The 26,784-nt window shown below is 44.8% G+C and overlaps 1 protein-coding gene across 3 annotated transcripts; it reads left to right on the top strand.

The window, feature by feature from the left end:
* The first annotated feature begins 360 nt into the window (after positions 1 to 360).
* NAB1 (NGFI-A binding protein 1) lies at positions 361 to 24,836 on the top strand. 3 transcript variants are annotated; one of them, XM_052675619.1, is made up of 8 exons: positions 361 to 582; positions 4,643 to 5,476; positions 10,917 to 11,050; positions 12,081 to 12,132; positions 17,466 to 17,576; positions 19,760 to 19,901; positions 21,115 to 21,264; positions 22,314 to 24,836. In XM_052675619.1, exons 2-8 carry the CDS (start codon positions 4,658 to 4,660, stop codon positions 22,403 to 22,405), a joined length of 1,500 nt encoding a protein of 499 aa, XP_052531579.1. In that variant the 5' UTR covers positions 361 to 582; positions 4,643 to 4,657; the 3' UTR covers positions 22,406 to 24,836. The 3 variants fall into 3 exon arrangements, with proteins under 3 accessions (XP_052531579.1, XP_052531578.1, XP_052531580.1); XM_052675618.1 differs by lacking the exon at positions 361 to 582 and adding an exon at positions 765 to 1,099; XM_052675620.1 differs by lacking the exon at positions 361 to 582 and adding an exon at positions 770 to 1,099 and having other exon boundaries at positions 4,643 to 4,822.
* The last annotated feature ends 1,948 nt before the right edge of the window (positions 24,837 to 26,784 follow it).

Genomic DNA, 26,784 nt, shown 5'->3' with positions numbered 1-26,784 from the left:
GCGCGCATTTTTGCGGTCTCGCCGGGCAGCGCGCGGCTCGGCTTTCTCATGGGAACGGCGGAGCGCCCGGAGCGAGGCGGGGCCGCGCCGCTCCCCGCGGGCTCCCTCTTCGGGAAACTTTTAGGCCCGGCGAGGCGCGGGGTCCGGCGGGCGGTGCCGCTCTCCCCGCGCCGCTCCCTCTGCCGCTCCCGCCCCCGCGCGGCGGCGGCCCCCGCCGGGCTCTGCGTCACGCGGCGGCCGCGCGTGGGCGAGGGGGCGGCGGAGCGCGCGCGGGACCTCCCCACGTGACGGCGCGGGCGGCGCAGGCCGCTCCCTCCTTCCTTCCCTCCCTGCCTCCTTCCTCCCCTCGGTCTCCGAGCGAACGCGGAGCTGGGCGGCGGGGCGGCCGCGCGGCCCCCCTCCCTCCCGGCGGCGGTAGCGGCAGCGGCAGCGAGGACGGGCTCGCCCGGCCGCCCCGTCCATGGGAAAGGAGGAGCCCGGGCCGGGGGGGCGCTGGCAGGAACTTCGGCGGGGCTGAGGCTGCGGCGCCGGGACGGCGGCGAGGGGAGCCGCGGGCGGCCCGCGGCGGAGGCCTACCGCGGGGTACGTGCGGGACCGGGCCGGGCCGGGCGGCGGCCCCGCGGGCGGAAAGCGGCCCCGCGGCGCCCGCTCCAGCGGGGGCGGGCCGGGCGGAGCGCTGAGGCGGGGGAGAGCGGAGCGGGACGGGGGGGCGGTGCCGGGGTGCTGCTGGGGGCATTGGGGCCGCCGTGCGGGCGGCGGGCGGGAGCGGCGGCGGTGAGCGAGGCTGTGCGGAGCGGTGCTGTGTCCTCACGCGATTGCCGCGTGTTTCGGTTTGTTAAGAGTTGCAGCTTAGTGCCCGAGCGGGGAGCCCGCCAGCGAGGCTGTATTTTGGCACATCTCGGAGCCAGACGAGACTTGTTTAATTTGCAAAGTCTCGCTGCTGCTGCTGCAGCTCCGTGTAATTTTCCTCTCTTGCTGAAAGTCCTCTGGAAACGCTGCAAAAGGCGATGAATATGCAAAGCGCGGCGCTCAGCTCCGAACCCGGCGCGTCCTCGGAGACTTCAGAACGCCCCAAGTGATGGAGATGTATTATGAAACGGTGACTTTTGCCTCGAATACGGGAATGCGTGTTTCCCCCTCTTCCTATTGAATCGGTGACGCTCGGGTCCCGTCGGCGTGCGGCGGTACCTGCGAAGAGGCGGTCGGGTCGGGCTGTGGATGAGGACGGGGCTGGCGGCGTTTGCTGCCCTGCCCTCCGCTCCCACGGCCCCGCTGCGGTCAGCGATAGGGTGGGGGCGGTGGGGGCGAGGGAAGAGGCGTGGAGCGCAGCCTGGGCGAGGGCAGCGCGGGTCTGAGCCGTGATTTCCTGGTTCCTGTACGGCTGGCACGGCGTGCAGCCCGACCTGTGCTCCAGACTGCTTTTTCTGCCACTGTGAATTTCCTGGCTTCATTGTTCTGTGCGTGGAAAATGTAAAGGATGAACGTGTATCCTTGTAGCCCCTCGTACTCATCTCGCGTTGCAGCCCTTTGCTGTGAGGGTTGGCAGCTGGATGGGCTCAGCAGGTTCGTACGCTCGCTGTACAGCAGCACGGCATTCGGGTGGGCATCAGAGGAGCCTCTTGTGTTGCTGCTCCCAAAGCAGCTCATTCTGGGGTGGCTGTGGAAGAAGAAGAAGAATAGGAATGCCCCTGGTGCTCCGGGGCCTCTTGAGGTGCTCTCCCTGCTGAGGAGCATATGCAGTTTGTGGTGTCTGCTTCTCACTGTCTGCCCATTGCATAACCCTTCTTTGTGCCTAGCCTTTGTCCCAAAAGTGCTGTCCCTGCTGCTCTCAGAAATGGCAGCAAGGGTGAGAAGCACTCCTTTTTGCCTCAGAGAAGCTGTTTAAACATCTTATGAGAGATGGGTAGCAGTGGCACCCCGATGAGTGGGTGCTCTGCAGCTGGTGTTGCCCAACAGACAAGCAGCGATAGCAGCACTGTGCCCTCTGGGTTAGGGGCTCCTGATTCTTGGAATGCCACACTGCTGTCTCAGCAAACCCTTGTTGCTGCTTCTCCTGTTTCCCGTCTCACAATTCCAGGTTGACCAGCTCACTGCCTCCCTGGCTGCACAGAGCTGACCTGGGGAGCGGGCTGGGAGAGGCTGGGCAGGCAGCACAGCTGGCAGGGAGCGGGGCTGCCCTGTTGGGAAAGCTCTCAAGTGCTCGGGATGTTGTCGGGGTGAGCGTGGTCCAACTGGAGGAGCTCAGCTTGATGAGAGGAGAAGGGAGGTCGAAAGGGGGAGTGTTTAAAAACGTCTGCTCTGCGGAAATTAGGAGCGAGCTTACATTGGAAAATTTGCGTGGCCCTCTGAGGAGTTACTGTACTAAATTTGGAAAGCAGAATTGGTCTTCAAAGTATGAAACAAGGGGATTTCAGTCTTGCTTTAAATGCAAACCTCAGCGCAGTCTGAACTGTGGACTCACTGCTGACGCCTCCATAGTACATATTAATCCAGTTTTATCTGTCATGAGGAGATGTGTTGATTAGAGCCTCTAGGTAAAGGCTGCTCATGGGCTATGGTTGCTCCTTCCAGGCCGTGGGCTGGAAAAATTAGCTCCATGCCTTGCCTGGAGCGCTTGGGCTGTGTGTAATTTCGCTGCCACCTTCGTCTCAGAATTCAATTTGGTTTTCCACACAAAGCCCGTTTATGTAGATGTATGTAGATTCAATGCAGAGATGGATGTCTTTCAGAGAAAATGGGTATTCCAGTAGCAGTTATATAAACAAATTGATTTGTGGTATTGATAAGAAAAAGACAACATCATTTGAAGCAGGAGGGTAGGAACGGTTTGCTGAAGTGCTGCTGATCTGTAGGCCGTTAATGTTGTCCTGTCAAAGTCTGCATGGAATTGGAGGTTTTTTCTAAGAACTTCCGAGAAGTAATGACAGCTTTTAGAATACAGGATTATGTGCTGCTTCAAGAATTTCCTTAAGCAGTGTGCCTCGTTTCCTTATTGCTGCTCCCATCTTGGAGTGTAGACAGTACTGAACTGTTGTTCTGCAATGAATGATTTTATACAGTTCAGCTCTATGTCTAAAAACACGCAGCTCTTTGGCATTCCAGTTGCACCTTGAGTTTCCAAGCACACAGCCTGGTAGGTGTAGGTCCCAGCAGCAGGCCCTTGGGGTGACTACTTAGATCCAACAGCTATTGCTGTCAGTTCTGCTCTGCAGAACTTTAAAGGACGAGATGTGCAGCTCTTTCATTTTTCAGGCCTTTATTTTCTTCCTGGGGAGATAGTTTGTATGTATCCTATCACTGCCACACGCATCTTTGTGAACTTCGTTGGCCTACTAATTTTGATTGTTGTTAGTAGATAGGTAAAGATATATTCATTCCTCTGCCAGTCCTGTGCTGAGGGTATATTTTTTTTTGCGTTTCATTAAACTGGTTTCCCCCCGTTATGTTCTCCAAGTGCAGATTTTGGGGTGTTACTGTGTGTTCTATTGAAGCGTGATGTGATAGCAGAGGCAGAGTAATGCTAGCAGACCAGTTGTGTGTTTTAGTTCTGTTACCTTCAGAACCAACTGCAAATTGCATGCTTTAGGTCTTATTGATTGGTGGTTTAGCTTAATACACTAATACTGGAAATTATCTGCTTGTAGTTGTGAAAGCCGCCGTGTAAGTGTGAGATCTTAGAGTTCTCTGAAGGGTTTCTTATTTGTGGGATTATTGTGGATAACGTGGGTTTTACAGTAACACCATTCTCCCAAGCTGAAACCTGAACAAATGGCTTTCCTGCAGCAACAAGGACAGGCGACTGCTGCTGTTTGTCTCTTGGGAGCTTTTGGAGTGCAATTGCTGTATAGCCGAGTGCTGTTTCATCTCATAGCTATCGATGATCCACTGCTGTTAGCAGATGAAACAGGCAGGTGAATCCCAAGGCATGATTTTAAGCCGTATGTGTTGGAATCCATCAGAGTTCTTTTTTCGTCTGTGGATGTTGCTACTGTGATTAAGATGAGCAGAGAGGTATTGGATCCTGTGTATATGAAGTGGTAAAAATGGTAGAAATGCTTGGTTCTGAAGCAGTCCCTCACAGATCCAGCTTCATTCATTCTCTGCGGTTCTGTGAAGCATTGCTTTCTTTTTCTGATTTCCTCTTACAGTCCTCCAAATTGACATGGAGGAAGACGATTTGGGAATTAAGGGGAATCAAAACTGATATTTTGTTCAGAGGATCAAGTACTCAGTAATTCTTCTGTGATCGTTTTGATCTGAAGATATTAAAAAAAAAAAAAAGTGGAATAGAAGCAGTGAGCAATATTGAATGACATTCTTGGGAACAAACATGAAGTGGGAATGCTGAAAACAAGCTGGTTTTGTGTTTGAATCATCTTCTTTGTAGGTGCATCGCAACTATCTACTGATTTGTTTTTTCACAAATGTTTCAGCTGAGTCTCTTGTTTGATAAGATATTAACTGGTCAACGAAAAAGAGAATTATCACCGATTTTATCATTTCCATATGTGCTCTTTTAATGAGAGGGGGGAAAAAAGAACAATCCTTTCAGTTGACAGTCATAAAGAAAGGTGTAGGGGGGAAATGCCTCTGAGTGTCAGCGTTCTGATGTTCATCTTCTCTCTGCTTTTGCTGTCTGCAGGTTCTGTCATCCGTGATGGCGTCAGCGCTACCCAGAACCCTTGGGGAACTGCAGCTGTATCGAATACTACAAAAAGCAAATCTCTTGTTCTACTTCGATGCCTTCATTCAGCAGGGTGGTGATGACGTCCAGCAGCTCTGTGAAGCCGGTGAAGAGGAGTTTTTGGAGATAATGGCTCTGGTAGGCATGGCGAGCAAGCCGCTTCACGTGCGACGGTTGCAGAAGGCCCTGAGGGACTGGGTGACAAACCCTGGTCTTTTTAACCAGCCTCTCACTTCCTTACCAGTCAGCAGCATTCCGATCTATAAACTGCCAGAAGGGTCTCCTGCGTGGCTGGGGATATCCTGCAGTAGTTACGAACGGAACAGCGCTGCCAGAGAGCCTCACTTGAAGATTCCGAAATGCGCTGCCACAACTTGCGTGCAGAGCGTGGGTGCGAGCAAATCTGATGTGGTGGGGAGCTTATCACTACAGAGCAGCAGCGAGCCGAGGCTCTGGCAAGGACACCACACGACAGAGAGCGAGCATAGCCTTTCCCCGGCTGACCTCGGCTCTCCCGCTTCACCAAAGGAGAACAGCGAGACGCTGGATGCTGCTGCTGCTCTGTCAGTTGCTGAATGCGTAGAACGCATGGTTCCCTCCTTGCCCAAAAGTGACTTGAATGAAGTCAAGGAGTTACTGAAAACAAATAAGAAACTGGCAAAGATGATTGGTCACATCTTTGAGATGAGCGATGAGGACCCTCACAAAGAGGAGGAAATCAGGAAGTACAGTGCAATATATGGCAGATTTGACTCAAAAAGAAAGGATGGCAAGCATCTTACTCTCCACGAGGTAAAGTCCCTTGAGCAACAGTGGGCTTCCTCCCCTATTTTTGCACTTTCTGTGAGGTCCTGTTTATAGAGCACGCTTTCAATGGGCACTCTTGATTGGATAATGAGAGTTGCATGTCCTGCAAGAGACGTCTCCAGCTCTGCCCGGGAATAGAAGTCTTGGGTGAAAGAGAAATACCCTTTCCTGTGTGTGAGTGTGTGTGTGTGTGTGTGTGTGTGCGCGCGCATACTGCTGACTTCAGCTTTATGTCTTCAGAATACTCAGTCACTGCTACAGTCCTTGAGACAGAGGGTTTAAGCACTGAAATAGCACACTGGTGTTGCATTGAGTGTGTTCCTCAGGACTCTAGGCACTCAGCACCTTTTTATACCAGTCTTGTCTTCATATTCCCTTGGGCCTTTTGAGCATAAGCTGGTTGTTTAGGAGACTAATAACTAAGACAACTTGTGTCTGGTAACAGAATGACCTGGCTTGGTTGCTACACTCTGCTCTGGACCCTTCTCTGTAACTCATATGAAGTAAAAAGGGTTCTGCGGATGAGGTTCCTAACCTGGTGGGGTGTTCTTGTGGTGTTTGGGCAAGGATGAAACTTAATGATACAACCTATGGCACGTTCTTCAGGGAACACCGTGATCTTGGGCCAGCCAAGCCAAGTGCAGACAGTGAGAGTTGTGAGGAGAAACATTACTGCCTCCAGTAATGATGGGTGACTGTGCTCTGAAGATTTTTCCATCAATACCTGCTTAGTATCTGTTCCTTCCTGTCCTTAACAGTCCGTGCAGGCCTCCTTCGCTTCGATTCTGGCTTTCTTGAGGCTCGTGCTGCGTATGTTGTAACACGATAGGTGTGTCTGTGTTGGGAATAGTTCCCTAATGCTGAAGTGCAGTACAAGAGGAGAACAAACATTAAGTCAAAGCAGTGCCAGAACAACTGTTGATATTAATGCTGCATCAGCATTTTTACAGTTAACAGAGATTGCAAAATTTCAGTTGGATTTAAAATTTGGCATGTAAGACTGAGCTCCCAAAAGGGAAGGCAGTGTTTATGCTACAGGAGTGCCAAAAAAGCTGTATTGGCTTTAGCCTTTTTTCACTTCAAAAGGAAGTTTGGTAGGTATGTTACCCATAGTTCTACTCAGGAAACAAGATTCTCTTTGTGTTTTTGACTTCATGGGCAGAAAACAAAATTTTTCTTTGCATTCCTGCTTATGTATTTTTACTTGAAAGACAGCGCGCGTTACTAGCAGTGACTTTACAAAGACTTGAACTGCAGAGCAGGGAGATACCTCATGGAGACTTGTCATTAGTAAGTCATGTTTGCACTACATGTTTCAGTTGCACACCTTTCACTTGTTTGCTTTGTGACTATGTCTGTGCATGTGATGTATAGAGTTCCGATATGCAAGAACAAATGCAAATGTCGCCTTTCTCCCTGTCCTTGCAGAAGTCTCTCCTGTAACAGAACATGTGGCTTATGAGGTGAAGGCAGGATTTGAGAGGCTAAATTGTGAGGTGCCCCATGTGTGTTGCTGCAGTCAGGACTGGGAGAAAAGGCTTCTCCTCACTTGAGGGTGGGTGCAGTCAAGGCCTGCAGCACGGCACGTGCAGCCATGCACTTCTTCCATCTCTTTGCGGAATAGGAGCTGAAGAAATTAGTCTGCCCAGATTCCTTTCAGACATCTCCTCAGACAGCAAGGTGGGCACTGGGGGGTGGGGGTCAGTGTGTGTGTTAGGTGTGCTGGGCTCTCCGAAGTTGGCGGTGTGAACAGTGGGTGCTCGTTTGGAGGAGTAGGGTGCCAAAGAACTGGAAGGAAGGAGGACTGCTCTGCCCTGTGACTGTGTCGTAGTGCAGCTGTACAGATCATTGTAAAACCATGTTTAAAGCTGGAATGAGAGCATGGTTTGGCTTTAGGAAATATTTCTATCGCTATTATGACTAAGGGCATGGAATCAAAGGAGAATGTGGTTGACTTATGCCTCACTTACGCATGTGAGGCCTCACTGAACTTGATGGGAGCTGCACACATGCAAACAAGAGGAATTTGCTCATAACTGGTTTACTGTTTGCTTAAAGAGGCTGGATATCACTAAGTTTTGTCTCAAACACTTTTCTCCCATTTCTGCGATAAAGCACAAAAGGCACAGATACTGAATGACCCCTGAGACTATTTGTTGTTTGCAGTTTGGTAGACCAGAGTTTGCCTTTTTGTGAGTTCAATTTCAGTGGATTTTTATTTTCAATGACTTAAGCATTTAGATGCTCTGGAGGAAGGACCTTAAACGAGCGGGGAGGTAAGTTTCTGCTCATCCGGATGTGATGTTTCTGCACATGTTAATACATTCCAAGACTCTCCTCCTGCCTTGCAGTTCCAAGTTTCTCCTTGCAGCTGGCAGTGAGCAGCTGAATAAACTTCTCTGTGAATTTAAAAAGCTTGAGTAGCGCATTGCTTCTTACGGTAAAGAGCAGGGCACTTCTGACTCCTCAAGCAGTGTGGAGTTGCATGCAGACTTGCCTTAAACTTGGTGGTAAGTAATTGAGAGCTTTCTTTTACTGTGTGAACTCTGCGGTATCCCAAGGGACTTGAGCAGGCATTAGAGACCAGTGAGAACTGGAACTGCTGAGCTGTTCTGAAGTATGTGCTGTTGGTAGCATTATCTGTGTGAGGCACTTATCTCTAATCTAATGCAAAGTCTTCGAAAAAAAAGAGGCTGTAAAACTAGTAAACATGCTGTCCTTTATCCATCCCATTGTCTCGGTATTGCACAGCTTTTCAGGCTGGAGAGCGAGTCGTGTCTGAAGTTGGAGTGAAGGAAGGATGCGTGTGAGGCACGGCCTTGCACTCGGTGACTCTGGCATGTTTGAGTCAGATCTGTAATTTGTGTGTTGGTGTTTCAGTACTTGTCTGGGTACCTATAAAACTGAAAAAATCCTGTTTAATAGTGTGAGAAACAGGAGTAAGAAATACAAGCAATAAATTCTGTCTAACTCAGTGTCTTCCTTTTTCTTTTGTTGACTCACCAGAACAGTAAGGCTTAGTATCTAATTATGTGATTCTAAGTGGGTAGAGGGAGGGTGGAGGGGGAGGGGGGAAGACTATAAACCCCATCAGATGGGAATGTACCCATCCTTGGCTGTAGAGCCTGTACGGTCACGTACTGCTCTGTCATCAAGGCTTCTAGCGTACAGAATCGTACTATTCAGGCATACTGTACTTTCTCACAGCAGGATTGTGCCTCCTGAAAAGGCAGGAAGCCATGATGCAGTTCAGTAGTCTGCATCTGACCTCAGAGGAGAAACCAGGAAAGATCAACAAACAAACATTTGTCTTTTCTTATGTATTAGGATAAACAGCATTTGTCTACAAGTACCCAAAACGTTCAGCCGTTTTTGCTCTTTGCAACCTTTATTGAGGGATAAAAAAAACTTTGAATTATGTTGTAAACATCAGTCATATTATTCATCCTGTGCAAAGTAATAGCTATCACTCTGACAGAAATTAGCACCTGCTTTGGATGGTAATTCTTGCCATAGGTGCTGTATTAACCTTTTATTTTTGTATTATTTTTCCTGGGTTCTTTCTGAAAAAGGTAGCCATTATAGCAACGGTTCCTCTCAAATGGGTAATAGTTGGTTATTTTAGCATGTTGTTCTGTAGGAGCATAGTAACGTAGAGATGTTGCACAGAGTGAACTTCAGCTTCCTTGTGCATCTATCTCTGTGGGGCATTTATTGTCTGCACGGAGACTGAAAGCTCGGGTCACGTATCCAGCTGGCCTGTTAAAGATGTGTTTGTGCTCTGCTTAGCATTCAGGTATCACAGGAAACATCTTAATCAGATCAGAGGCTTTTGTGCTGAAGAAGAGGAAAAAATGCTTATGAAATATCAAGAACAGTTGTGTTCCTTGTGAGGTTTCACTGCGTGCTGGCTGCTGAGAGAGGCTCAGCTCTGCTGATGCATGTTTTTTCCATCCTCCCTGGTGAACTAGTGTGGCATTAGACAAAATTTCTCTTTTGGCTGACATGAGGAGCTCTGCTTAAGGATGGTGTGCTCCTCGTGTCGTGTGACAGCTTCTGTCCTTCAGGGATGGTGGTGCAGTGGTTTGGGTGAGCTGCTAAGCTCCCATTTAATTCAGGAGCAGTGCTCTGCAGTGGGATAGATAGCGAGGTAAAAAAGCACATCCTGGCATTAGGACCCCTAGCATTTGAGGCCCCTTGTGTGTTTGTGCCCACCTTCAAGCATGTCAGCCTACACACTGACCTGCTGCCACTCTGCACTGCCACCTCAGCCATGCAGGGACCAGGGATGCCACAGTTTGGCCTGTGAAGAGTATCTCAGTGTGCTTGAAATAACCTAGCTGACTTTCAATGTTTATTACTCTGAGACTAACACCGAATGTATTGCTGGTGGCAGCAGCCTGTCTGAGCTCACCTGTGAGAAGCCAAGCCTGTGCAGAGCAGCTTCCTTTTGAAAAATAAAAGATATGTGTGCCCTCTGCAAGAAGTACCTGCAGTATTGTTATGCTGTCCTCTTGCTGTTACACCTTGTGACGATTGCTGGCTGTTCTTTAGTTAAGGAAGAAGTGAAAATGTCTCATCAGCCCATTTGCTGTGGAAGGAGCAGGAGGAATCTTTTTTTCCTGCATCCCAGTGTGGGTTTTTCTCATGGCATCAATAATTACGCTGTTTGTCCGTGGTGTTGATGGCGTGCCTTTTCAGACAGCGATGTTGTTAAGCTGTTACAGTTGCTGGCAGTATCACCGCTTTCTATGGGCATCTGAAGTACATTATGAAACCATTTCGAGCCTTAAGGCTTTTTTTTTTTTTTTCCTTTATCAAACTATTGCCAGCAGCAGAGCCACTAGAAATGTGTCCCAGCAGGCTTGGGAAAACATCCTTGAAACTAGTTAGGTTTGATTCATGTCTGAAGATAGTCTTCACAAACACCAGGGTGAGAAGCATCGCTAAAAAAAAAGTTTCATCCTTTCTTAAACCATCACCTTCTACGGAATGTATGCTGTATTCACCAGGGAAAGCCATCTGTACCCACACTGTCAGATTTTTTTTCAAGTCCGGGGCATATTGCGGTTATAAAAATAGTACTCCCTGTAAACCAGGCTTTGGGAGCCAACCAGTGTGAATGCTCAGAGCTCCTGTCTTACACAGAGATTTAATTAACTCTGGGTTGAGGCACAAGCAGAGCACATCGAGGGTATTTCAATAATGCTTTACTTTAAAGAACGTTCAGTGCACTTTGTATCTTTTCTCAGAAGCTTTTGTGTATTAAGGATATAGATAAATGGAAGAAACCATCCGGGGTTTAGTTTACCACTATAAGTGATCTTGCTTGCTGTTGAAATCTTTCAGTATTTCAAAAGAGGGTACAAAGGTAGAGGGTGAAAGTGTTTGGAATCACAGATGTGTTTTTGTCTTTGATTTCCAGCTAACAGTTAACGAAGCAGCTGCTCAGCTGTGTGTGAAAGATAACGCGCTGCTGACCAGGAGAGATGAACTCTTCGCGCTAGCTCGGCAGATCTCTCGAGAAGTTACGTACAAGTATACTTACAGGACCACCAAGTAAGGCTTGAATTCATTCTAAAGACCTTCACTTAATCAGTTTCACAGCGTTTCTTCTGAAGCACAAGAGACTCTTTCTTCTTGCTCTCTAGCTAGCAAAGTGCTCTTCCAAGTAAGGTAGGAAAGTGCTGTATAAGTCTTGAAGCTTTTCAACTGCTCAGATTTAGCTGTCTTGAGTCACCTTTTTATTTGTTCTCTGGTGCACAGATTTGGCAGTGGTAGTGCAGGTGCAAAGGCATCTGAGAGGGTAGCGTTTCAAGTATAGGAGGCATTTGAGTATGTCAGGGTTAATGTAAATAGGCAGAGTAGCCAAAAGCTTCCTAATGTGCTGCGTTTTTTGGGTTTGGTGGTGGTGGTTGTTTTTACATTGCAGACTGAGTTTGCTGGTTTCCAGGGAATGAGAAAGATAAGATCGTAGGGAGTGTCTTGTGAACTTGGTTGAAAAAAAACTGAAGCAGAGTCCTAATTTCAGTTGTTAATGTTCTGTTAGGTGAACTGCTATGGAATAACAGCAAATGCTTAATAGCTTCTGATTACAATTAAAAATGAACTTTCCTTCGTATTTATTACTTCCGGATACTTTCTATGCATTGCTTTCACATTTTTACTCTGACCTTTATTGCAATATCCTTTCCACGTATGTTTTCATAACACTTCTGGAGGCTTTTTGTGGTTTTTGTTTTTTTTTAATCTCCTTCCTTCCATGATGATTATATGTAAATACAAATCCATTCTGGGTAGTCAGAGTAAAAGGCATTTCTGTGATTCTCTGTGCTCAGGCAGATTTCCTTTCTGTTCAGAATGAGAGTGCATGAGTCTTCTGACACTTCTGAAAACAACACAAGGCACTTGTATACTTCTCCTCTGTGCTCAAATGGCTTTTAATGCTGAGTCCAAGTGAATTGCATGCTTTTCTGTGCATCCGACTTCTCCTTGCCTTACTTTTTTTTCCCTTGACTGTTTCTCATTATCATCTCTGGTGATCAGGGTTAATCTTCTGTTTGCTAATAGCGAATGTCTTCTCTTCTAGATCTAAATGTGGAGAAAGGGATGAACTGTCACCAAAGAGAATCAAAATAGAGGTACAGTATTGTGGCTCCTGTATTTCAATCCACGCGTGCTAAAATGTATCTGTGTTTTGAAGGGATCTGTTGAAGGAGCTTTGTCAGAACAATATTTGGCACACACTTGATGGGTCTAAGAGTGAGGGTGAGAACCTCTGCTGGAATCTCTGAAAATGTACATGCTTGTTAGAGAAATCTGTAGGAGCAGGGATAAAGAGCAGGATTTGCTTTGTGGTAAAGGTGCTCTCAGTGTTTTGTGCTCACGATGTGCAAAAGGAGGAGGAATGGGACTAAATGATATTCTGTGGTGGAACAAACTCAAGTGCTGTAGGAAATGTCTTCCTATAAAGCCTCTTGCTTAGATGTCGGTGTTAGGTGGGATGGGTTTTTTAGTGGTTTTGTTTTTTTATCTTGTCCAGAATGCAGAGTTCTGGGTACAGATCGATGGGGGAGTACTGGTGAGCTCTGACTGTGCAATAAGCTAAAGGAGAGATGCTATTGAAAAATCAAAAGCTGGCTAAAAGCAACGTACATGATTCTGCTTGTAGTGTTAATTTACTGGATTTTGCAATTAATTTTGGGCCTAAAGCACGTGTACCCCTGGCTGATAGATACAGTTGCACAAGGTTTTGCTTAGGGAAATGAGTGTTCTGCTTTTTGTCAAGTTGCCACTGCTGGGAAGTAAATCTGAGGGCTTTTAATAAGTCACTTAAACAAATAAACACACGATGGTAAATATGTGTACTTGTGTAACCTGTAAGAAGAGCACATCTTCCTTTCTCATTTTTTAAACAAATTGCTGTTTAATTTTTACACGGGTCTCTAATTTGTTGCTGGTGTTATGGGGATTTTTATTGTGCTGCCTGCTCCAAGAGGTGCAGATATAAATGCACATTAGAATGTAAGCTGGGGCTGAGCTAGAATTGCATGTCATGCAGATATGTGATATTCTTTAACTGCAGAGGGAAGCTTTATAGCATTCTGGAATGTGTAACACAATCTGTGGTAAATGATGCACCAAACACAAGGCTCTCATTTTTTCAGCTTTGTTACCTGTACAAGGGCTTTCCCTGTGCAGCAAACCCCAGTGGGAGCACTTAGCTTTGAAAAGGCAGTTCTGAATAGGTACATAGGTGTGTTCTTTTGTTACTGCTGTTTCAGTTCCACCAGCGTGCGTACAGTTGTAGTTTGAGTTTAAAGAAAGCCAAGCACACATGCACATTCAGAATTTACTTGTAGCTTTCATAATAATTCTGTAATGCCATTTAGATGCGTTGAGGTGTGCTTTGACCTCTGCCTGCTCTTCAATCTATAGGAAAGAGCTGGGAGAAGCTTAATTAAGTGATTTTATGTGCCTTCACTCTATTGCCAGCCTTGACTGATTTGTTGCAAGGTGGTTGTTTGGTTCTCCCTTCTCTTTTGTCCAGCCTAGCCTTAATTCATAAGAGCTGGTGGGGAGTTGCTCCTCCTTTGCTTGAAATAGTGCTTCACAGACAATTAGATTTCAGCATTAGAAAGCTTTTCCTTCATTCAGTGATAATTGATGATGAGCAAGTAAGTGAAGTGACACACTAAGGGAGGTGCTTTTTTTCTGTGGGATCTTCATTGAAAGAAAAAGTAAAATTAAAAAGCAGTGAAAAACCTGGCAAGACGGAGGACTGGGACAACCTTAGGGAATCTGCATTCTCTTAGTTTTTGAATGATGGGTCTGGCAGCTCTGCTTTCTCAAGGGACTATTTAGTTCGGTAATTCTGAGGATGGATGTTTACTTGGTTTTGTTTTTATCTACAATCGACAGTCATATTTTAAAATGCATATGCAAATTTGGTGTCTTAGTTGTGCAAATCACTGCTTTAGAAATGATTGTCTCCAAAATAAGAAATAGAAAATTAAGCTAAATGAAATGGATTTTCATATAACAAGATAGTGTTATTAACTGTGAAATGCCAGCTGTCGTTATCAACATAAATGCCTCTATCTGTACATGGGGAGTCTGCTGGGCTCCCCAAAGTCAATTGTTATTGTGGTTTGTTATGACTCTGAGTACTAGGTAGCATTTCTCAACATTGTTGGGAGGGGAAGAAGCAGTATGACTCAGGAGGTCACTCCTCCTGGTCATATTTGAGTGATCTGATACCTTGGGCTCTTAGGGGTTACATTTTGGAAAGGAGATCATAACGTTTTCAGTAAAATGAGAGTGGCAGTAAGCACTGTGAATCTGTTTTTTCCTTTCTGGGTGAATAATCTTTGTCCTGTTTCTGAACGACCGTAGCTCAGTTAGCTGGCTGTCATGCTAATATTTGGATGCAGTGGATCAGAATGTAGGTGACTTGGTACTGCTAGCTCTGGCTTTGCTTTCTTTTCCTTTTTTTTTTTTTTTGTGAAGGTCATTCTGTGCTTCTGTTCCGAGGCTGCCCTCTGTGTTCTGATTCACCATTCCTTTGCCCATTAGTCACTCGTGTCTCTGGAAAGCTAATCTAAAATACGAGCCTGAATTTTGAAAGGTTTCACGCCCTTTTTTCCATACTGCGATGGATCGCTTAGTAAAGATGAGTTAATTTCCTGAAATATAACAACATGCAAAAGAAAAAAAAACCAACCCTAAAAAACTCTGAAGGTCACACGTGTGCCAGCGGAGCTGTGTGTGCAAGCTTAAACATTGCTGGGTTACAGCCGCCGATGTACATTTATCCTCTTTATGAATATGAAACTCACATAAGCATTACAAAGAAACAATATGCCATGAATTACATCAAATTACCTGTAAAAGCCTTTCTCTTCCCCTGTGTGCTCTCCCCCTCTTATTCACAGAGTGGGTGGGCAAGCTGTGGGAGTGAAGTGTACAGAGGAGAAGGGGGGAAAAAAATTCCAGGCAAATGAGAGACTAAAGGTGCAGAGGGAGTGAAAAAAGGAGTGGAATGAATTGGGCTTTAGAACCAGTTGTTATTACAAGAGAAAAATAAAAAGGAGTTGCATTTCCTAAGTCTGCTTCATAGAGAAGGCAGAATAGATGCATGGGGGCGGAAGCGGTGCTACCTCTTCTAGCTCATCCACATAGGTGTTGTGGGGCAGGGGCACCCCTTAATTTGTCATCTTCCGTGACTCAGTACTAACAGCACTCAAAGCGATGAGCTGCTGGGGCAGCACTTCAAAGGCAAAATAAGTCACAGGTGTATCACGCAGTGGGCTCAGAGGGAAGGGCTGCTCAGCATCGTGCTGCTCTTTGTTGGGATTGATGGGGTTCTGCTCTCAGATACACCACCGACAGCTAAGAAAGGAGAGAGGCAGAGTACCAAACGTGGCCTTTTTGTCCCTGAGCTTGTGGCAGAAAGGAACTGTTCCGTGCCAGCGTTTCCGTTCAGCTGAAGGAGATGGGTGGGGAAGGCTTGCAAAAGCTGATTTCACAGTGCTCTGGGGGGGATGCAGGAAGGAAGGGAGAAGTGGAGGCTGTGAGGAAATGTCTTCCCCTGGTGCCAGTATGGATGAAGGGGGAGAGAGAGAAAAGGCCCACCTCCCATCGTTGCTGAGACAGTTGAAAAGCAAATCAGCGTAAGTGTGGGATTTGGCTGTTTTTCTCGAAAATGGCAGAAGCAGTAGAGTCTACTGTTTGCATAGGAAAAAAATGTCATTAGAGAGAGCAAAAAGCACATGTGGGACTGGGAACATCTGCTGCAAGAAGCCTCTTGAAAAACAACTGAGCAGCGGCGCAGCAAAACAGAACTGCGGTGCTGCACGAAGCGGGCTCCTCTGGCGTGAGGAGGGAAGGGAGCGGCGAGGCAGACGTGGTGCAAAGCAGCCCTCAGCAACACTGCACTGCGAGTGGGAGCAGCCAGCAGCAGGGAAGGCCTGCAGGGTGCCGCTCCACTCTTGCATTGCCATCCAAGAACCATAGGCAGGAGTGATGGGTGACGGTCGCAGCAGCATGCGGGGAGGCCTGCTTGTAGGAAACAGCCTTTGCTGTTATATGGGCTGTGACCACAGATAGATGGTGAAGAACGTGTTCCTGATTGGTTACTAAAATAGGATCCTCGGCGATACGTTCTTGTGTGTTTGCTTTTCATCTTCCTACACACAGTGATTTTTTCCCAAACAAATTCAGGTCTGACTGTATGAAAATGGTCAGCGCTCATGGAAATGCACTGCAAAGTCTTTGTTTCTAGAGGATGAGCTGCTTTGTGGCAGTTTACCTGGTTATGAAATTTTACATACTTATCGTGTTTATTTTTCCCCAAGGGAGTATGTTGGGTGGATAAAAGCCTTATGCAATGATTCACACGTTACTTTTTTTTCTCCTGAAGCATAAGGAATAATTTATTGGCATTATGCTGCACTCAGGGTTTTGGCCACAGCTGTTCAGGTTGGTGTGCAGCCCCCAGTTTGCACAGACCTTGTAGTCTTTCCTGTGATTTTTCTGGAAGGCCTCAGTTCAGCTTTCTTGGATGGTAACGTATTTGTTTGGCCATTGTCAAAAATGTTTTTGCTTGCATACGCTTGCCTCCAAAAGCCGAAATGATAGTTACGATAACTGTACTACTCATGGTACTTGAATACTCAGTTACAAATGTCACTGTTTTCAGGTTTGAGTCTATTTTAAGTTCTTTAGTATTTTCTCAGATCTTAAGTCACCTCTACTCTGCCTTTGTAGATGTTTATGGATGTTCATCTGCTTTACATGGTCTTCGGTGCCAAGCAGGATAAGTTTTTCATCTTGAACCATTGCTCGGATGATTTATGTATTGTAATGAAGTCTGGCAGGCTTTCACACAAACTTTATTTGCTTTATTTGTACATATGCAAGCTGCAAGAGAGATTTGCATGTCATAACCGTTTGAGGCTGAAAGAATTCTTGAATCCTGGTTTCCCAAGTACCTAAAATCTTTGCAGCGTGTTTCATTTGGTTACAATAGTATGGTTTCTACGTGTGGTATGTTGAGTTTTGTGAGGTTTCACTCAGTTTCTCAAGGTTAGTATAGCCATCTGCTGTGCCCTGGTCTTTGACTTACATGTATATTTAATTTCTTAATCTCCAAAGCTGCTGTATGTAAAGATGGGCCTGAAACTACCTGGCAAAGCTAGTTTACGTCAGTGACAACAATAGTGTGAATTCACCTGAAACTGTGAGAAATAAGGTTGTCTGTGTATGGGACGTTGGATGTACAGTGGGTACTGTAGAGAGACTGTGTGCATTGTAGAGACAAAGTTAAATGTTGTGGTTAGCACAGACATCTGAACTCCAGAGCGATCAGTTTGGGTTGGGTTGCGGTGTTCCTTTGAGTATGCAGAGAGAAGGGGTGTGGGAAAAATTAATCATGCCTTTCTCTTGGTGTTTGGTTTCTTCTTGTGCTCAATAGGATGGTTATCCTGACTTCCAGGACGCAGTCCAGACGCTCTATCAGCCAGACAAAATGCCGCTTGCTTTGGCTAAGGGAAAGAGTGAGGATTCGGCAGCTCTGAATTCCCAGGTAAACCAACAGCCCTACACTGTGAATGAGGTAGACCAGGTCTTTGTACATTGATTTTGACATATTGGTTCGATGACTAAAGGAATTAGCTTCAATTTTCAAAGGCTACCTAGCGTATCTATGATTGTGTCACTCTTAATTTGTAATTAGCTTCTGAAACTCTTCTGACAGTGTTCCACCTTTAACCTTGTTTGCTCTGAGAAGGCAGAATGTAGCTTAGAGAGCTGGAGGAAATGAAGTGGCCTGTTGGGTACTATTGGTACAGTTTGTGCCGTGTACTTGAATTATTCACTGTAAATGGAAACTTGTTGCATTTAGAGAATAAATAGAGTAGGAGATCTTGGAATCCTTGGTTCTGACATTTCTTTTTAAAAGAAAAGTCCATTAGACTTAGGAAATAGAGAACCTCTGGATCTAAAAGGATACGTTGCCTTTCTCAATAACATCCAGCTTGGTAGGAGTCCAGCATTTTCACGTTTCAGAAGGCATTTAATAGGTGAAGACAGGTTTCCAGTTCTTTCTCTTTTCTGTAGTGTATCCCAGCCTTGAAGGCAAATGTAATCATGGAATTTTCGTGTAAGATTTTGTTTGGGATCAACTCTTCTGTTTTCTGAGACTAGATATGTTACCCTGGCTCATGCATTCTTCTATTGCAAAGCAGTATCCAGTCATGAAAATTCTGTTCATTTTACTGCATCAAAAAGCAGCTGTGCTACATTTCTGATGTCACATAATGATTAAACGAACTTGGTTTTATGTGCTTTTGGTCATTGGTCACTGCTTGAATTGAGATGTGTTTTAAACTCAGGTGGACCTTCAGCTTCTGTGGTATTTTTCCATGGTGACCACAACAATTACTGCAGTTCTGTTCTTTCTGTTGCAGTTAAACATCAAAGATTACAGAAATCAAATGTTAAATATTTTACTCTTTTAAAAATAGCTTTTCAGTTCGAAAGTAGTAACAGGACTGACAGAGTAGCAAAATTAAAGCACAGTTGGAATTAAACCATGTGAAAATTGTTTCCTTTTTAACTTACTTCCCAATACCAAGCTTGGGCTGTCAGCGTTCTTCTGCAGAACCTGATGACCTCTAAGCAGGGTAAGTTATCACTGGTGTTGTTACCCTCCTGTCAGGGTCATGGCTGTGCTGGAGAAGCTCTGCTTTTTCTGCTCTGTTAGGTTGTCATCACATTTAAGTGTTGAACTGAGCAGAAGAAGAGCGTGGGAAGGCACGACTTTGGTCATCTACCAGGAAAAGCTGGGTACTCTGAAAGATGACATCACTTCTTCTTAGTGGGCATCTGTACGAGTTGAAACAGTAGGATTACAGTAGGTTAACCAGGAATAGAAATGAAATTTCTCCTATTGATCCTTGGGGTTGATTTGATATGCTTAGTGTTCTCATGTTCATGACGGCTCTTCTAAACAAACATTATTGACTTGTGATTTTTTTTTCTTGTTTTTTTTTCCTGCAAAATGCTTATTTACATTCTTAAGAACAAGATCAAACTGGAAGCTAGAATTTTCTTGGCGTTGGATTCAATGACAAACATTCAGACGCCATTTCCTCCCACGTTGCGCTGCATTGTTTAATTTCACTCTCGAGAGGTGTATAGGTCTTGTTCTTCTTCTAGACAGACATTTCGCACCTTTATCCCCCACAAACATACTGTCATCCTACACTTTCAGAATGGCAGATTTTTATGCTCGTATAGTGCTGTTTCCTAAAATAAAGATTCCAAGATGTCTGGTGAAATCTTGGCATAAGTTTTTAGCAGATGTTGCCATCGCTCTTGGAGTACTTTGTGAATACATGTATTTGAGCAGAGCTAAGACATTATTTTTCACTTCTCTTGAGATTCTCTTCACGTAACTCACAGCTCTAAAGCACAGAAAGTGTGTTTTCAATGTGTTTTCTAAGAACAGAATTTAGTGTTGCATTTTTGCATGGATGAACTACTGCAACTCGGGTTTTAAGCATTCCTGAGTGACTCACTTGTACAGTATGAAAATTTTTATGGGTGCAAAAATACTTTGTTTACTTGATAGATTTGAAGAAACTGTAAAGCACACATCTGTACATATGAGTCAACAAAAATCTACATCTAGGCTGCTAGTCTTATCATCTGATATTGTTTTTTCCATGTTTTGACTCAAAAGATGTATGTATGCTTTATTTGCAGTCTGAAAAGGTGATGGCAAAACAGATGGAGTTTCTCTGCAACCAGGCTGGATTAGAGAGACGTCTTTCCACAGGGTGTTACAGGCAAAACTCAGAAGAGCACAGCCCCAATGGCATGTCATTAGATAATGTTGATGGACAAGGTATAGTAGCTTCCAGGCACGGTGTTGCTGTCAGCAAATGCATCTGAAGTTACACAATCTTTGTCAGTGGTGTTATTTATCTAAAATAGCACAAACAGAGCACTGAGCACTGAATGGACAAGACAAGATCTCTGCCCTAAGGTGCTTACAGTGTAAATAACACACTGAGGTGTACAGCCAGATTCTGCTCTGTTACTGTCATGCAGCTGGGCAAACTGCTTTCCCTACAGCTAACGTTCAGGGAGGGAAGAAGGTAGGGAGAATTACTGTTAGTGAGGGCAGTGCTTGTCTCTACTTTTATCCTAAGCTTTGAAAATAGAGCAGCGTGTTCAGGCTGTTGCATTTCATTTGTTCTCTTCCTTTGTGGAGATGGAAGGTAAAGCTGATAATGGAGTTGGTACCATCCATTTCCCCCCCACCTCCCCCCCTTTTTTTTTTTTTTTTTTTTTAACTTACCTGTGCAGTCTAGGAACAAAACTTGAGTAGCTGGCTATGTAAATTACTATGTAAATTCCTTAGAAGCAAGCAGATTCTTATAATGTTTGTAGTAGCTTGTTCTTCAGAAGGTTATAGTTTTGTGGTGATCTGTTTGATTTACCAACTGGCCGTTTGCCAGCCTGCATTAATCTTAGGAATGTTTAGTTTGTTTGACCGGTTTCTGTTTAGATTTCTGTTTGGGTGCTGTGAAATGGGAGAAAATGTAAAGTATGGACAAGAAATGCAAGCAGATGATTTTTTGCTTATTTGTTTGTTTTTTTTTTTAAAGCTAGATTATTTTTTTTTTTTAAAGAAGCAGTAGAGGGAGGAACTAAGGGAATGAAAGCAGTAAGCATTGAAACATCAATTTCCATTGGTGTGTGTTGATGATGCAGTGCCGTATACAACTGCACAGAAAGAGTAGGTGTGTGCAACCAGCTCTTCTTGATGTTGTGTGTTGCTTTATACCATTTATCCACTGCGCAGTGGCACTGGGAATTTATGGGATGTCAGCGGGCTTCTTGGGCAGAATGAGAGATACTTGCATGGATATAGAAGTATCCACTGCCTGTGGAGTAGTCTGCACACCAGCATATTCGTGTAACAGTTGTTCTGCTAGAAAGCCTCCCAGCAGCCAAAATTTGGGATTCCTGACCAAATTAGTCTGTTTTGATTTTTGTTTTTTGTTATTGCTTTCTTGTTAATGCATCCATATTTCACTGTGAACCGCTTCCAGGTGAAAGGCCGCTGAATCTCCGGATGTCAAATCTTCCCAGTAGACAGTTGCAGCACATTGCACTTGATGGAGAGCAGCACGTTGGAAAACCTCTGTGCAGTGAATTGATCCGGCTTTACCCTGGTGGTGAGGCTAAGTCCCAGTCCTCAGGTTAGTGCTGTCCCTTGTAATTTAACCACTGTTTCTTACAGAACCTTTGATGAACCATTCAATGTGAGCTGTCTCTTGGATGAAGAAGGCAGCTCAGTGTCCTCGCATGTAACTTCTCAACCAAGGCTTCAGACAGAGCTTCAGGAGTGGTGTTACTTCTTAATCTAGAAACAGATTTCCTGTTATTTGGGATAAACTTAGAAGATGCAATAGCTAGATTAAGATAAACAAGTTCTGGCATGTGTCTGTCCTGAGGGAGGCATTGACCCAAAGTTCTGCTGTTAAGTACTTACTCTGCAATCTCTCATTGATTGTAATAGGGCTTCGGCCTGTATAAAGGAATCAAACTGTAAATGCAGTTTTCATAAAAAGACTTTCTGTCCTGCCTGGTGCTCTTTCTGTACTCTGTATCATGCTATGTGTGCTTTGAACTGTGTCCCATTCACTAACTTCTACTCAAGTTTATCTTGTTGTTTCCCTTTGGCTGTGGGAGAAACTCTTAAGTTTCACACAAGACAGCAAGAATCCTTCGTGCATGGGTGGTTTCAGTTTCACAGTTGGCTCTTAAGATAAAGCCAGGGATTCTTGAGATTCTTACAGCTTTAGGAACAATAATAAAATCTCATCTGAGTTTGGCAAGTGCAGTGGGAAAGAGGTTATTGAAAGAGAAGAAGAATCTTGCATATCTCATTTCGGAGTGCTGAGAGCTCAGTTGCTTTTATTTATTTTTGCAATTTGACTGTCTCAATCACCAGGTGAAATTTGCCTTTCAAATTTCTAGTGCAGCGTACATCTCCACTAAGTCCTGTTCCTAGGGAGAATGGAATTAGATCTGTGGGGATGACTCTCATTGCCATAATGTAAATGAGGTTGTAACCCAGATAGGTTAAAGCCCAGTAGGAAGGCCAAGAGTTTATCCATTTATTCAACTCACAGTGTATGTACACTTAGTGGACCCTTTTTTTTTTTTTTCCTTGAAGTAAGAACAGAATATATTTGTTCCCAAGCAGTGTTTTTAACATCTCTTTCTTTTCTTTTTTTAAATGCAGAAGGCCTTGGTATCTTAAAGGATTTTCCTCACTCAGCTTTTAACAACATTGAAAGGAAGGTCATCAAAACAGAACCTGAGGACACAAGATAGTCATCCTGTTCTGGAAACCAGTGTCATAATAAGGAATGAAACTTCACGAGAGAAGGAAAAACAGCCTTAATAACCAGTGTTGCCTCATTCAAATAAGAGATTTCAATAGCCAAAGCATAAGAACTGGTCCAGTAATCTGTGGAAACAGAAAAGCAAAAGACACTGCAAACTAAACAGTAATACAGGTGGATAAACATTCCTGTTAAAGTGGTTTTATAACGTGGAAAGATTCACAAATTAATATTGTGGGTCTACATTATTTAAGAATGTATTATGTATTTGTATAACTTATCAAAGTAAATCTAGATGTTGGGACATGTATAGAGTCTAGTAGATGTGGCTACAGTTCATTTTACTTGAAATTTCAGTGTCTACTTTAAGTGTACCTAGCATAGACCTGGTTGTTAAACATTAGAATTACAAATCCTTGGAGAAGTAGGAACGTGAACATCGTGACACAGTAAACAGCAAGTTTGCAACAGTGTTTGTAGGAAAAAAGGAAGATGGAAAAAATATCTTCTGGTTTAAAATGTTATGTGGATATAGCGTTCGGTAGACCTAGAGCCCAGTTCTGTATCATAGCAGATGTTCTTGACACTTACTATTGTTACATCACTTTTAATGGTTTCAGCAGCCTTTGTATAGTGCATTTACAGTAGACTACCTATCTACAGTTCAGGAGTGTAGAACATGCCAATTAAAATATGGAAGAGTCCATATTAGAGGTTCCCAATTTGATGTGAAAAATGTAACCGTTGGATATACCTTCAGTTTATCAGTCAGTTTCAGTGCAATTGCTGAAGTTGCTCCTGATATGCAGTAAGATCTTTTGGAGGAGAGAGATGAGGGACGACGTCTTCAGAATGTGACTCCTTATCAAGTGTTGTCCAGCCCACGTGATTCTATGAATACACCGTATACTGCATACAGTATGCCAATACTTTTCTTTATGTGTGTGTTGAAGTAACATCCGTATTCTTTATTTATTTGACAGTTTTTATTTTTTTTTGTACATTTTCACTTTTGCAGATGTCATTTTATCTAAGGACAAATAATGGGCTTAAAACGTTGGAGTTTCCCATGCTGCGTTTGTGTGCATCCATCTTTCCTCTGTGCACCTCCCGCGTTAAGGATTGCTTTCCTGCAGTCAGAATAGTGACATGCCTTAGTTTCTGAATGCAGTTTTTTCCTACAGCGTTTTCTGGAGGAGTGAAGGAGGGTTAAAAGACATAAGTTACCGTGCAGTGGGTAGATTTCCACGTTCAGGTGTGTATTTCATGTCTGCAGTTGGCTCTGTGTCGTAGCTGTGTATTAATTCAGTCACAGTCCATCGTGCCCAAGTGCTCAGCGAAATGTGAGCTGAAATGTCTACACTGCAGTCTCTTATCACTGTAAACATACCTAATTATTTTATCACTTTTGATTTGTGGAACAAAGCTTTATAGTAGAAACACCGGTAAACAACTTTTTATACTATTAAAATGGTTTTTTTTTTAATTGTTTCTTGAACTGTATGGTACTGTTTCACTTCCTGAAGTATCTTACTTCAAGTGATGGCGTTTGCAGCTTTGCTGTTAGAAATAAGAGATTGAATGTGTAGTTATATTTCCTCTTTCCTGTTGTGTGAGCTAGTAGTATGGATAATTCTTTGGCTTGTAACGTTAGCCAGTGCACTGGTTAGTAGCTGAGTAGTTTTCATAAGAATATATGGAACTTGCTAAAGGACAGCTTAAGGTTTGAACTATACAGCTTGAGTAATAGAGCAGCAAGCCTTGAGAGATTCAGGAAATGCTCTTTTTGTCAACATCTCAACTGTTGTGTGTGGATCACAGAAGAAGCTCTTAAGCTTGCTGGTCTTTTCAGTTGGAGTGAGAGGAAGGAGGAAGAGCAGCAGCACGCTGTTTCAGTTGAGTCCAGAACTTATTTTGTAAACACTAATGTATTAAATTTGCTATAAATTAAAGAACATAACAGTTATATTTTTGAGTTGTAAATACAGTACTCTGTGTCACAACCCCTTGGTTATCTCTAGAACGATATTTCAGTTTAGAAGTCCAACAGGCCATTTCAGTCTCAGCAAGCTGGAAGCAATTTTTTTACTGGTTTGCAGCTCTACCTTTTTTGTTTTGTTTTGTTTTTTAAACCCTGAGAGTGGAGATGGGGAGGAGGGTGGGGGGGTTTAATACATTCCACAATTGCACATAAGTTTGGTAATAGCAGATATTCAAGCGTTGGTCTTTCCATGACAAAGATCTTGGTGGACTGCAACTTGGCTGTTCAGTGGAGTCAGGGGGAAGGTTCACCCGCATCTGCTCTGGGCAGGTTGCTGGATTCAGGGTACTCTGGATCAGAGGCCAGCCCTGCAAATGATGCCTGTTCTTATTCACATGTTTATATTGTTGCTACAAAATAAAATTCACCGTGAGAACTCTTCAGTTTCCCCAGGGTTGTTTTTTCTTTCTTTTTTTTTTTCCCCCATTGTTTTCTCTACTGGGAGGTAATTGGCTTGGGATGGGAGAGGAGGGAGTATTTTGAACTGCAGCTTGCTGGCCAAAGGCTTTTCCTGCTCCTGTGGTTGAATCTGCCGCTATGGGCGGGTGGCCTTGCTAGGTGTGGGCAAGGCAAATGAGGAAATGAAATCCAGCAAGGGGCTGCAGCCCGGCAGGCCTGCATTATTATACTGCTCCCTTGTTTGCTGGTGTCCTTATTTGTTTGCTCAAGGATGTGACCAAAGCAGGGCAGTCAGATGATGGGAGGCAGTGATGACCTGTCTTTTGGAAGTCAGGAGACAAAATGGCAGTGCCCAGCCCTATGGCTGACTCCAGCAGTTGTACTGCTCCCTTGGTTCAGCTCAGTTTCTAAACAGCATCCCACGTCTTGGTAGAATGAAGCGACAGAGTTGGAGAACAGAAATTGTGTGGGAAATGGGATAGGGAAAGGGGAGAGAAACCGGGGAGCGGAAGTGCAAAGAGAAAGGAGGAAACAAACCATCCAAGTTGCAGAGGAGGCGTGCAAGTCTGAAGCAGAGAGAAGCACTCAGCCTGGTGGGTTCAATCCTCACACCTTCTCCCCACCCAAGGGAGATCTCAGATGTGGGAAATCTGAGCAAATAGTTCAACGTTTGCCGTTTTTTTTCCCCTGCACTTGGAGTGTGATCGTGCCCTGTGCTCGAAGAAGGCATGGAAGAAGCAATGAGCTGTGCGCTATTTTCTGAAGTGTACCACTGAGGGACAGAATGTGCCACGAGGCAGTTACTGGTAATATGCCAGACTGCACATAAACATCACCACACAAACACTTAGATTATTAGAGATTATTAGTTGGTGTGTTTTTTTTTTACTTGCTCTGGGCAGATTGATGGCTGAAGCTCAAGAGCTACGTGGATACATGGGATGAGCATCCTGTGTCAACTCGGGCTGGCCCCACTGGATTCAGCATCTTGCTGGGTGTCCATGAAGCTCAGCTGGAAGCTGTCAGGCTGAGCAGTTCTCACACAGCAGGGCTTCACTTCAGGATGCTCCTGTTCCTCACAGAACCAAAAAGCTCACCATGTCATTGCTAAACTTGCTTACTTTTATATGAGGGTCTGAAGGGAAAGCAGCCACTGCTGACAATGGCTTTGCCCATAGCAACAGCTGCAGAATTGGTTTAATTTTTGAAATAGGGACTGGGTGTGTGCACAAAGCTGAGGGTTGGCTGTGGAGCAGGAAAGACTGCTCAGGGGTGTCCCTGCCCCCGTGGGGGGCTGTGGGGCCAGGCAGTGTGTGCTGGCACCCAGCTGGGTGCAGCCCATTGTCGGGGGGCTGCTGGGTGCCTCCTTCAGCTAGCAACCGAGGAGAAATAACGCAGGGCTCTTTTCTGCTTGTACAGAAGGGTTGAAAAGATGTTGTGCTGCCGTGATTCAGTGGGGAAAGGATAAATCCCTCACATACACCTACGCACCACCACGAGCAAGAACTCTGTGGGCAGAGAAGGAGCAGAACACGAAGCGCACATTTCCTTGAGCTGATGGGGAGGGATGGCTTCCAGCGCCCAGTGGCTCTACTCTCACCTCGCCTGGCCCTGCAGACGGGCGGTGGGGGTCTCCAGGTCCCAAAGATAGCTCCAGGAAGGGCTGCTCCACCTGCATCCTGTGGGCCTCCTGTGCGTCCAGACAGCAGCAGCTCCTGTCAGTGGTGTTTGCTCTCTTAGCAATGTTATGTTGCTGCTTGGTAAATTTGAATCCTGACTGCGCTGTTTCAATGTGTGCGTACGCAGTTCGTTTCTTCATGCCCCGGGGATTTCAGACAGCTTCATTCTCAGAGCTATTTAGAAAATTATTTAATCACCTTGGAAAAGCCAGTGTGGCCAAAAATCACATGCTTGCTTATTATTTGCTC

Source organism: Tympanuchus pallidicinctus, unplaced genomic scaffold, assembly GCF_026119805.1.
Source record: "Tympanuchus pallidicinctus isolate F22 unplaced genomic scaffold, pur_lepc_1.0 scaffold15, whole genome shotgun sequence".
Lineage (NCBI taxonomy): Eukaryota > Metazoa > Chordata > Aves > Galliformes > Phasianidae > Tympanuchus > Tympanuchus pallidicinctus.
The sequence above is the reverse complement of the archived record's forward strand: the minus strand, read 5'-3'. Positions and strand labels throughout refer to the sequence as shown.

Coding starts and splice junctions, on each gene's coding strand:
- NAB1 (XM_052675618.1), top strand. CDS start 1,079: ATGGAGATGTATTATGAAACG. Junction 1,100..4,642: donor TGGAGATGTATTATGAAACG/GTGACTTTTGCC, acceptor TGCTGTCTGCAG/GTTCTGTCATCCGTGATGGC. Junction 12,133..17,465: donor CAAAGAGAATCAAAATAGAG/GTACAGTATTGT, acceptor TGTGCTCAATAG/GATGGTTATCCTGACTTCCA.